This window comes from Balaenoptera ricei, chromosome 6 (genome assembly GCF_028023285.1).
Source record: "Balaenoptera ricei isolate mBalRic1 chromosome 6, mBalRic1.hap2, whole genome shotgun sequence".
Classification (NCBI taxonomy): Eukaryota; Metazoa; Chordata; class Mammalia; order Artiodactyla; family Balaenopteridae; genus Balaenoptera; species Balaenoptera ricei.
The window spans coordinates 35,793,517-35,805,867 of NC_082644.1; the positions used below are offsets into that span (position 1 = coordinate 35,793,517).

Consider the following 12,351-nt stretch of genomic DNA (forward strand, 5'->3'; position numbering starts at 1 on the left):
CTGCCTACTAATTCCTGTAATTATGAGGCTGTCTTTTTATTTTTAGCCTCTTGATATGGCCCTTGTTTTGAATGGTGGGTGTCATGGATTATCCAGAAAGTATATGCACTGGCAGGAGGAACTGATTGTGGGTGGCACAGTCAAGAACAGCACTGGAAAGCTTGTCAGGTAATCCAGCACACGGAGGAAAATCCAAGCCATCTATTTTTTGTCCTTGCCTCAGAAACCACTTCCCTTCTGACGTCTGCAAGTGTATTTGTATTAATACTTAACTGTTATCCTAGCTAGCTGTCTGGTGTAATAGAATATTAGGAAATATTAGTGGACTAGACCAGCTCAAAGAAAGCACCTTATGGGGAATTTTTCAAGAGCAGATTTATCATTTTCATCGAGACTGTAGTTAGTGATTGTAGGATTTTAGAAGATCTACCCATGATGTAGAAAATCGGGGCAACTGTAAAGTAGGCAAGAGGAATTGGTCATACCATGTGGAGTTATATGATATGAGCTGAACTCCATCACAGACTGTTAAAGGAAAAGACCAACGACTGACGGCTAAATAAGAATTATCCTCTGTGCACTTGTGGACTCCTCTCCGTCAAGTGTCAGGCACTCCGTCTGAGATTTCTCCCTTGGGAGAGCTGTCGTCTGGGATTTCTGCACAAGCAGGCGTGCAGCGCTGAGCCCAGCATATCTGATCAGGCTATCTACTCCACTACCCTTCCTGTTTCGTTGACTAGAAACTGAGAAAGGAAATTGCCTATTAATTTAATTTGGGGGTGTATCTGTAAAAGGTTTGTAAGGTTACACTTTTAATATGGTACATCAATCTATTAAATAAAATAACCATCCAGGTCCCATTTTAATGGAAACATGTGCTCATGTAGGACAGAATGGCTGCGAGTGAGTCGGGGGTGCTCGGTGGGGATTTTGCACAGTGAGAGCTGCTTCCTGGGGATGCTGATGTTGTGCCTTTTCCACCCCATCACAGTGCCCACGCCTTGCAGACCATGTTTCAGTTAATGACTCCCAAGCAAATGTACGAACACTTCAAGGGTTATGAGTATGTCTCGCACATCAACTGGAATGAGGACAAGGCAGCAGCCATCCTGGAGGCTTGGCAGAGGACGTATGTGGAGGTAAATGGGTGGTGTTCTGACGCCCTTTGAATCTGAGTACAAACCCCTTAGTTACTAAATACTTCATTTTAACGTTTTAAAGCATTGTTTTCATTAGAATTTATTTTCAAAACTGATTGTAATTCTGGGAACTTGGTGGGATGAAGACTTTTTCCTTTTCTTTATATTGAAAATCTCACTATCTGGGTGATGCTAATTCTAATTGTGATGCCCTGAAACATTTTGAGTAACCAATTGTGAACCCCAGAGCTAAGGCATAACACTGTTTAAAAAAACACTTGGTTAGCAAGAAAAGGTGTCTGGAAAACATTAGCAAGGCATAGAATCTGTTCACAGCTGCAGTCCCCTTGGTTAGGTCATGTGACAGGAGCTGGCCTTTGTTTCCCAAGCAGTGACCTCTACTGAGCTGCATGTGACCTTTTAAAAGTGGCCAGCAAATGAAGAGGGGGAGGAGTGCCCATAAGAATGAGTTGTTTTGGATTAGGGGGGAACTGATGGGCCCGCAAATCAGTTGTAGAGTTATGGAGAGGAGAATAGTAGTCTTGGACATAGCATAAATAAGGCTGTCGGAGTAAACTTCAATTACACAGGCTGACCGGCTCACCACAGCACCACATTCTCACTTGATTAGCAATAGCCTTCATTGTCCCAGGTTCAGGTCCTTCAACGTTAGTCCAAGTTCAAACCCCAGTCATGTAGAGCTCTTTTTCAAGGCATCAGAAAAAAGTGGGGCTTGGGTTAAGGGGACATGTCACCTGAGGTCTGTGCTCCTGAAGCTCATTGTAGCTTTAATCCCATCTGGGAATTTATCCTTGCGTTGTGACCGCAGGTAGTTCATCAAAGCGTCGCTCAGAACTCCTCTCAGAAGGTGCTTTCCTTTACCACGACGACCCTGGACGACATCCTCAAGTCCTTCTCCGATGTCAGCGTCATCCGAGTGGCCAGTGGCTATTTACTGATGGTAAGAATCAATTCAGTTCTCTCAGGGGGCGTCTTTGTTTTGTTTTTTAGTTTTTACCTTTCCATGACTGCCCCTGCTTTTTAACTGCTCTTAACACACACGTGCATCCAAGACAGAGAGAGCTCGGCTTTGTAACGGTTTAAAAAGTGGTCGTGTAAAGCATTTATTACCATTTGCAGTTTGCCCATCTTTGACTCGTATCATTTCATATGATGTCTGTAATGTAAATTTTTGTCGTTGTTGGATTTAATAAGTTCTACCTTTTGGTTTGGGGTGATGGGTGGGGGAAAACATTAGAATCTTTACACATTCTAATGTTTGGCTTTTGTTTTGTGTCTCCCCCTTCCTCCTCTCCCCCCTCGTCCAATTCCCCTTCATTCCTTCACCTCCCCACCACCCTGCCCAACTGTTCTGCTTGCAGCTTGCCTATGCCTGTTTAACCATGCTGCGCTGGGACTGCTCCAAGTCCCAGGGTGCCGTGGGGCTGGCTGGTGTCCTGTTGGTTGCACTGTCAGTGGCTGCAGGATTGGGCCTGTGCTCATTGATCGGGATTTCCTTTAATGCTGCAACAACTCAGGTACTAAAGGAGCCATCCGTCTGCTGTTCATTGACAAACACCCCTCTCCGGGCTTGCCCAGTTGGCCTCCAGTGTGTCCATGTCACCTAAAGGGTCTTCCAGCCTTTTCCACTAAGATGCCCCATTTCTCAGGGGGGTGCTGTCTCTAAATGGACCACTTGACAGTGGGCAGGTCTGAATGGGCTTGTTGATTATTAGTTAGAGATGCTTCATTTATCAGTGGAATTTAGATCATTTATTCGAGCAGTGGTTCTTAACCTTGAGTGTGCATTAGCATCACCTGGGGGGCTTGTGAAAACTGATTGCTGGGCCCCATCCCCGGAGTTTCTAATGCAGTCCATCTGGGCTGAGGGTGGAGAATTTGTATTTCTAGCCAGCTCCTAACACTGCTGGTCTAGGCATCACGCTCTGAGAACCACTGCGTTAAATGAGTTAGATTCCTTCTCTTTTTTTTTTTTTTTAACATCTTTATTGGAGTATAATTCCTTCTCATTTATTAACTTAAAAAAATTATTGTATGTGGAGCTTAGAAATAGTAATGGACAAGATCTACTGTGAGCTACAACTGCTAGACTTTGGGGTCTAACTATCAGATAAAACTAAATTCTTCACATGAGTTCATGTAAGCCATCCTTTGGGTAAGCTACTTGGGGTGCTGGTGGCAATGTTTAAAATAGCTTTGTAGAATTCTCAGAATTGGACCTCATGTGTCTAATGTCACTGTGCTGTGTTTTCACTACAGGTTTTGCCATTTCTTGCTCTTGGCGTTGGTGTGGATGATGTTTTCCTTCTGGCGCATGCATTTAGTGAAACAGGACAGAATAAAAGAATCCCTTTTGAGGTAATAGAAAAACGAAAGAAGAAACCTTTGAGGACAGCAGAAGCCCCTCTCTGTTCCTGAGTGTTTGTCCTTTCACTTTTCTCAATCTGGCCCAGTAAATATTTCAGTCCCAAGTCAGATGACACGTTACTGACTCTAAATAAGTAAAGTAAGTTAAAAGCATCTCAGGACACTTGTTCCAAAGTGCACATTTGTTTCTTTGGGTTTTTTGGTTACTTTGTTCTCATTTCTCCTTGCCCCTTTTTAATCATATTAAAAATTGACTTAAATCATTGTCTTGCAGCTTTGTGCTTTGGGTAGTAATAACCATGAACAACACATGACTGTATAGATAGCACTGAAAACTTGAATTTCAGTGTTGGTGTTAGAGGGAGAGGCAGAGATACCGCTTTCTTATCCCCTCACGTCAGCATTGTAAACTACCAGTTGTCTTATTTTGCCACGTATTTGAATTGTTCACACAGTCTGTGGTCTGAGGGGACTCCGCCCTGTGCAGCTCTCAGCACTGTGGTTTCTCATCCTTAGGACAGGACCGGGGAGTGTCTCAAGCGCACGGGAGCCAGCGTGGCCCTCACATCCATCAGCAACGTCACAGCCTTCTTTATGGCTGCGTTGATCCCGATTCCCGCTCTGCGGGCATTCTCCCTGCAGGTGAGTTTCCAGTGACTAGATCTGGGGGGATCTGTGAGCGCTGCACTCAGCAGCGAGCCTTCCAGGTCTGCTTTTCTCCAGTGATGTGCTTGCAGTACTACCACCATGAAGTAAAGCAGCATGCCAGCTTCTGGGACTCTTTCTTCCGGGTGGATGCTTCTTGAAGCAATAACCTTGACACTCCCTCTGAAAGAAAGTTCTAGGGTTCTTTCTTTCCTTTAAAGCCCTATAGCTCAGAAGCCTGAGGCCTGGGTATCCTCATGACCCAGTGCCTTGGGAGTTGCCCTTTCCTTTATAGTTAAACTAAAATGGTACCGGGGCCACTCCATGTGGGACGCCTATAAGCCCGTACTCCAGATAAGCAGGAGTCCTTTGGATTGGGGCCTGGTGCAGCCAGCTCTTGTTTGTCCCTGCTTCTAAACTCCACTCTCAGTTTCTGTGCTCACCCTCTTCCCCTGCTGGCTACCACCTCTTGATTTCCCTAAAGCAGCCCCCAGCACAAAGCCGCTGCACAGAGCAGACTTCACTGATATGAGGGTGAGGTTGCAGTGTAGCCCAGGGCATAACTTAAAATTGAGCGTTAGATTCCTCACTGTGTGAGGAGGGATTGGCCAGCCCTTACTTGCCACCTCTCCTTCCTTCTTCCTGGCCCCTCTTCTCTTTCCTTTTGGTTCCCTACCAGACTCTCAAGCTGCCCAAGAAAACACAGAATTCCTCTCCCTTTCTTATATGCAGAGCAATTTGGTCCATCATTGTTCTGTTCTGTCCTTCCAAACCAGGCCCTTTCACATCTAGAGGCCTCTGAGATATTTTTCCAAAGAGCCAGCTAACATGAATTGTAAGAATGGAGAGTTCCCGCGACTGGGGATGTAGCTATGGTCAGTTCTATCCTTGGTGTTAAAGTACTGGCATTGCTCTTCAGCTGCTTGAAACTCGTGGGAAATCCTGAAATTGGTCAACGCAGCAGATAAAGAAGGCTACTTGCCCAGTTTGTGGCGTGGTCTTCCTAAGCCTGAAATGGTTTAGGGTTTTGATTTCTCAAGGATATTATTGAGGTTTTGTGAATTAAATTCAAATTTTAAAGCTCCAACTGTTTTCCAAGGAAGATTAAAGGAGCAGTGGCTTTCCCTTTTCCTTCTCTCTTACAATGTGATAGTGATTCATGAGATGGCCAGGTTTTTAAAGGAAACTATTTTTGGTGTCACTTTTTAAACTGTTGTTACATCCATCCAGCTTATTCATACTGCTTTACTCCTTTTAATCACCAAAAGGTTCTAAGGATTGTGACCAGGAAGAGAAATTGACAAATCATAGATTAGGTTTCTATTTATATTTTTGTCAACACACTTAGCTCTTTTTTTAGCCTTCAGATATGAATCTTATTTCACTAATTACCGATAAAGGCCTAAGCAGCTAGTGATCTTACTGCCTTTGGGACACTAGACTTGTGTACTATTTGGTGTAAGATTTTGTACCCATCACTATGACCACCAGGCCCCCCAAAAGAAAAATACTAAAAAAAAGCTTATTTTCATTTTATTATAAACATATAGAAAATAGAAATAGAAGTAGTGAGTGAATAGATGAATAAATTAAATCTGAAAGTGGGACCAAAGTCCAAGGAAAATGAAAATATATCTAACTGCTCAGTAATATGGAAAGTAAATAAAAGATGCCCACTAATTTATTGGTACAACTGAAGTTTTAGGATGCCTTTTGCACAGGCATGCACGTGTGCAGCACCCTTTGATAGCCTGCTCTTGTCTTGTATACAGCAGATTCTGGTACTGAGAAACTGTCCTAGAGTCTTTTAACAGTGGGACCCTCTCTCCTGCCTCTGTCCTTCTCTGCCTGCCTTTTCCCTCGCTGCTCTTTATCTGCTTTACCTCACACTCCTTCTTTTCTTGTCCCTCTCTCTCATTTTCTCCTCTCCTCTCTCAGTACAAACTGATGATTCATCAAGGCATACTCTCCTTTAATGATACCCTATGGTGTGGTGGTCTGAAAAGCTACATGAGTTTTCCTTACGCCTTTTAGAAAATCCAGTACGCTAAGTTCTCCCAAGGTAAGCACCTTACTGAGATGAAATGAATACTGTTGGTTTTGCATTTCTATTCCAAGGCACTGGAGTATCACTTTAGAAATTGCATCTACAGCTTCTAGAAGTTCTCATTTATTAGAGAATGGCTTCCTGTGATACTGGTTCATTCTCTGTCAAAAAACAAACAAAAACAAAAAGTAAAAAAAAAGAATAGAAAACTTAAGAAAAAAGAGCATGCCATGATTTTTGCAGTAGCCATCAGAAATTTTACACTTGGTTCCCTTTAAAAGGTATTGACATTTGAAATTGACCATTATATAGTTTCTCTTTACTTTAGTAACTGTGTCAAGTTGTAACTTTGGGTATTCATTTGTATTTGTATTTTCAGGATACTATAGATTAAGCATCAGAAGGACATATCCAAAATGGTTCTGTCCAGTAATAAACCCACGTTTAGAACTTTTCCTCGTGGAGCCTTTCCAATTTTGTAACCTTGCCAAAATAAATAGAATTTTTTCCCAAAGAAATCTCCTTGTCAATCTTTATCCATCTGTCCAAATGCCACCTCTATACCAGAAAGCAGTGGCACTGTCTATAATTCTATGAGAACGAATGCCCTACACTGGGGCTTTGCTGGTAACTGAATGGCATTTGTTCTTCAATGAAAAGTCCCAGAACAGAATGCCTTATTGTTCCAAATGGTAAGAGGGTTTAGACGAGGGCCCCTCTAGGCAGGGCCAGTTCCTCTCTGCTCTGCAAGTGTCTCAGTGGGGCCACCCATAGACGCTTTGCAGGGGAATGGGACATTTCCTTTAAGCACAGCAATTAGAATTGATTGACGGTGCAGGATCATCCCCGTCATCTTTTCAGATTTACTTGAAGTTTTTTAAAGTGCTCTTTGCTCTAGCAGCGACACTTCTCCCTAACTGAGAAATCCTTGCTGTTTGTTTTTATTATTTCAGTGCACTTTAGAGGATGTTGAAGTTCTACTACTTTCTCATCAGTAAATGTCCTACCTATATATGTAATAAGCTGTTGGACAGTAAGTTTAGATGGGAAGCTACCTTGGGTTTCTTCTTTCATTTCTCCATTTCCACCACAAACAGACCAAGCAAGATGCCCATCAGATTTCTCTGATGGATGAGGCTGGTATCGGATACATTCCCCAGCCACGGCAGAAAGCATCAGTGTTGTTTTGGCCACAACATCTGGGCCACCTGTATACACCTGCATGGCTTAGCTTTTCACAGTCTCTATCCTCATCCCCAGAAACTTCTGTGCAAAGTGAGATGCCCAGGGTTTCTTGTCTGCATTACACTCCTGAATTCTAAGCATGACTGTAATAAAAAGAAAAGCTGACAGGATTCCACCCCCCAAGATTAAGTTTTCCTGGAAAACCCTTGAGGATCAGACGCATTCTCGCCTATGTTCTGATTGGTCAGGAATCCTAACCCTGCCCCCCGTGTCTGTGCCTTCCGGAGGTGATCAGATCTTAACAAGAACTCCCAGGTCCCAGCTGGGCTGGGGGCTTAGGCATCAAGCCTGTGTTTGAATCCGATTTACTGGGAACCTCAGGCAGGTGACCTTCCTCTGCACCACGGGTCTTTATTAGGTAAAGGGTCGACAGCAGGACTAACGTCTGCCTCCTGGTTGCTGTAAGAATCGAGCGGATCGTGTGTAACTTAACTACCTGACCTCCCATCACTCCTCCTCCTCCTTTCTCTTCCCTCAACAGAATTTTAAACCCAGCAGTGCTGCATAGCTTTTAAACTCAGACACGGCCTCTCAGATTTCCTCCATGCATCCTTCCTCCCTGGTCCTCCCCAAATCCTTTTTTGTCTTCTCCATCTCCCAAGGAACCTTTTCTGACCACTCTCCCCACCCCCATGTGTACCCCCACCTGCATGCTCCCCCTCCTCTGAGCCACTCTGGAACCCTGGCATGCTTTTGTTACTACATTTGTCAGTCTAGATTGTAATTTGTTTATAGTTCTGGCTGTGTCTTTCCTTGAGAGCAGGATTTTGTCTTATTTGTGTCTTCCATACCCAGTACGCTGCCCTGACTTTTCTTTTTTCTATTTGCCTCTTAGATAAATCCTCTAGTCAAAATAGTGATTTGCTTATAACATGTTAGGCAGGTCTTTAAAGTACCTTATATACATTAGAGTGGCCAGTTAACATGTTTCATATATTTTGAATTGATGAGGAATTTTCAAGGCAGACTAAGAAGAGAGGGGTTGGGTCATTTTTAGGAGACCCTTGGTTAATTTTTGGTTTTGTAGACTTGACAGGGAATTAATTATCGAAAAAAGCATCTCTCCAGAACTTGGGCTTGCTATTTCACCTCAAGCATAAATTCACAGATTACTATCCAGAGACCTTTGCAAGGTTCTCCTCTGATATTGTTCGGTACCAGTTGTAATCAGGTTTTCTTTTCTCACCCTGAAATGTTTACCCAGTTTGAGAAGGTTTTAGAACTAAGCAGTTCTTTGAAAAACCTTGTAAGAGTTTTTATTTTTCAAAAAAACTTTCTGATGATTTCTTGGTTACTTAGCATTCCAGTTGCATTTTTTATCATGCTGCTTCTTTCCATGCCTTTCTGTACGGGAGAGCCCTTTCAACTGTCCTCTGTTGACTTTCCCCTATTAACAGCCCAATTGTGTAATTTTTACTAGGTCAGCAGGAGATTTGCCAAAGCGCTACAGAATCTAGCCCTGTGTTTATTCTAGGTTATGGAGTGACTTTTGAATCCGTACTTATTTATTCTGCATACTAGAATCACACACAGGAATTTCTGCTTAACTCTCCTTGACCTTTTATGTTACTGCGCTTGCACACCCCACAGGCTACTCCAGAGGCTATTTGGAATGTGCCTATTAAAAACCTCAGGGGACGTGTTTGAATTTTTATTTTGTGTTTTAAAGGTGACATTTGGATATACTCGATCCACTTTATATATAAATTTTCTAAGTGTAAAATCAGGGCTACGTGAACTCTTTGAAATGTTCTAAGAGGGAAATGTTTCTTTTTATCTTAAAGTAAAACATCTCAAGCATATTCTCTGTTCTGCTTTTGTCAGTTTGGTTTAGTTTAGTTCCTGTGTTTGTACCCTGTGGGCTCATGGAATTATTAGAGATGGAAAGGAATGATGGGAGCCTCTATTCTAGTCAAATGGTCTGTTAATGAAGGACGAGAAACAAAGTGATGAGAAACTCCAGCATCTATTTCAGGCTTAAACACCTCAGTTAGGGAAGTGAAAGAAAGATTTTGTTTAAAGCATCTTTATTTTCAAAGCAGTCCTCTGACTGGGAGGAAATGTATTAGTGACCTCTACATTTTTTTTTCTCCCAGGCGGCTGTAGTAGTGGTATTCAATTTTGCTATGGTTCTGCTGATTTTTCCTGCAATTCTCAGCATGGATTTGTATCGACGTGAGGACAGGAGATTGGATATTTTCTGCTGTTTTACAAGGTACATTTTCTGTCCCCTGTGGCCTTTATTTGTTGGGAACAGAGTGGTAATGTTTAGAGAAATTTTCAGTCTGTGAACTTAGAAGGAAGCGTAGTTAACAGTGTGATGAACGCAGGGGAGATAATGGACAGAGGATGCTTCCTCTGGGGGACATCGGAGTCACTGGGGTTCTCCCCTCCCTCGACTGAACATTCTTACAGCCCCGAGGTTGTGATACACATGATCATAGTTTACCACACACCAATATTGCTGATTGTTGGGAATGTGTTGTATCTCTATGGATTAGGGCAGAACAAAGGTTGAAAACCACCATCTGGAAAACATATCACCCTTTGGGTGGTTTGGTTTTGGGTTTTTTTAAAGGAATTATGCATTAAGAGGTTCATCAGCATGTAATCTGATTTTTGTCAGCCAAATTCAGGATCAACCATCCATTTGGCCTCCTTTGATTGACTCACGTCTGCGTCCAGATAGATAAACCGGATGGTGTTTGTGGAGTTCAGTGCTATGTTTTGCTCCTAAATCAGAGCTGTGTAAAGTGGATAATATCAGTCATTGGCAAAAATGAAAGCGCCTTTTCCCTGTTTTCGGTATACCATTCCAACATATTTCCCCCTCTTTCAGCCCCTGTGTCAGCAGAGTGATTCAGGTTGAACCCCAGGCCTACACAGAGACTCACAATAACACCCGCTACAGCCCCCCGCCCCCCTACAGCAGCCACAGCTTCGCCCACGAAACCCAGATCACCATGCAATCCACGGTGCAGCTTCGCACGGAGTACGACCCACACACGCACGTGTACTACACCACTGCCGAGCCGCGCTCCGAGATCTCCGTGCAACCCGTCACCGTGGCCCAGGACACGCTCAGCTGCCAGAGCCCCGAGAGCACCAGCTCCACGAGGGACCTGCTCTCCCAGTTCTCTGACTCTAGCTTCCACTGCCTTGAGCCCCCCTGCAGCAAGTGGACTCTCTCATCTTTTGCCGAGAAGCACTATGCCCCTTTCCTCTTGAAACCAAAAGCCAAGGTAATTACCAAAACAGAAGACTCGTACTGTCTGCAGAAAATAACAGAGCAGGCACCTTTGGAATGCATCAGATTGCTTCCTCAGATGTGATGTATTTTAGGCCTCCTAACGAGTCAGTCCATTTAGAGCTTGAGGCCATTGTAATGAGCTCATCTTCTACAGGAGTGCATCTCTATGTGGCAAATGTTTCTTTCAGTTTACGTCAACTCCTTGCATTTAAAAGATTTTATTCTAAATGAGCTTGTTTAAAAAATGCGATTACCATGATTTTATGTTTTTTCCTCTGGGAAGACGACCCCTACACTGTACATCTGGACAGTGTGATGGTAAGAGTGAGGTATAAACCAAACTGCCCATCTTTGTCAAGGGAGAGTCGGTTATGTTCCTCCGGGTCTGACCTCGGGCCCCTTATTCTGTTGCAGGTCGTGGTGATCTTCCTTTTCCTGGGCCTGCTGGGGGTCAGCCTTTATGGGACCACCCGAGTGCGTGATGGGCTGGACCTTACAGACATTGTGCCTCGGGAAACTAGAGAATATGACTTTATTGCTGCACAGTTCAAATACTTCTCTTTCTACAACATGTATATAGTCACTCAGAAAGCAGACTACCCGAATATCCAGCACTTACTTTACGACCTTCATAAGAGTTTCAGTAATGTGAAGTATGTCATGTTGGAAGAAAATAAACAGCTTCCCAAAATGTGGCTGCACTACTTCAGAGACTGGCTCCAAGGTAAGATGCTGCCGGAGGGCCCTTGTCCTTTGTAAACATTCACCATTTGGTCTTTGGTGTGTTCAGCTTCTGCAAGTTCCCTTTGTTCACTTTATTAAAGTGTTAGATTATAATGTAACACTGACATGTTTCACTGACTTCTAAGTGTTGCTTAAAATTCTTATATAGACTCTTTCTGGGGCAGCTCCCAAATCTGGTTTTTACCTATAAAACGATGCAAACAGTTCAAATGGCTGATTCAGGAACTTCTGTAAGAATTTATGAGTACACAGAATAAATGAACAGATGTTCTTAGAATCACTGAATACATCCATATTCAGTCAGCAGTTAGGAGCAAGTTTAGGCCCTCTTTCTCTCCAGTTGACTACTATTTCCTAGAAATGTTTCTAAGAGCAAGGTAAGAAGCTGAGAAAGGCATTTTAAAGCAGGAAATGGGAAAGTAGGTTATAAAATATGGAGCTGGATGCTTCTAGTACTCTTTTTTTTTTTTTTAATGGTGGCTAGTTTGGTGACCAAGTGAAATCCAAGTGTTAATGGAATTTCTAGGCTGACTCACTGCCAAACTGTAACTTACTACATCAGTAGTTTTGCATCATTGGTGAATATAATTTAAAATTCCATATTTTGACCATCTTTTGACTTAACATGGAGTAAGCTTAATTGCTTGATCACATCGCATAGTATATCATAAATAATCAATTTCTGCTTTAAAATGCCTTTCTTAGCTTCTTACCTTGCTCTTAGAAACATTTCTAGGAAATAGTAGTCAACTGGAGAGAAAGAGGGCCTAAACTTGCTCCTAACTGCTGACTGAATATGAATGTATTCAGTGATTCTAAGAACATCTGTTCATTTATTCTGTGTTGACACATGCAAAGTAAAGTGGAGAATCAAGATAATTATCCACACAATT

At 42.9% G+C, this 12,351-nt stretch overlaps 1 protein-coding gene across 1 annotated transcript in view; it reads left to right on the top strand.

Annotated features, from left to right (window-relative positions):
• PTCH1 (patched 1) overlaps positions 1–12,351 on the top strand; it is a 58,312-nt gene that overhangs the window by 23,495 nt on the left and 22,466 nt on the right. Inside the window, 9 exon segments of the mRNA XM_059924462.1 lie at positions 47–168; positions 992–1,139; positions 1,969–2,100; positions 2,522–2,677; positions 3,420–3,518; positions 4,044–4,169; positions 9,561–9,679; positions 10,304–10,706; positions 11,129–11,438. Coding sequence (XP_059780445.1) covers positions 47–168; positions 992–1,139; positions 1,969–2,100; positions 2,522–2,677; positions 3,420–3,518; positions 4,044–4,169; positions 9,561–9,679; positions 10,304–10,706; positions 11,129–11,438 — 1,615 coding nt within the window.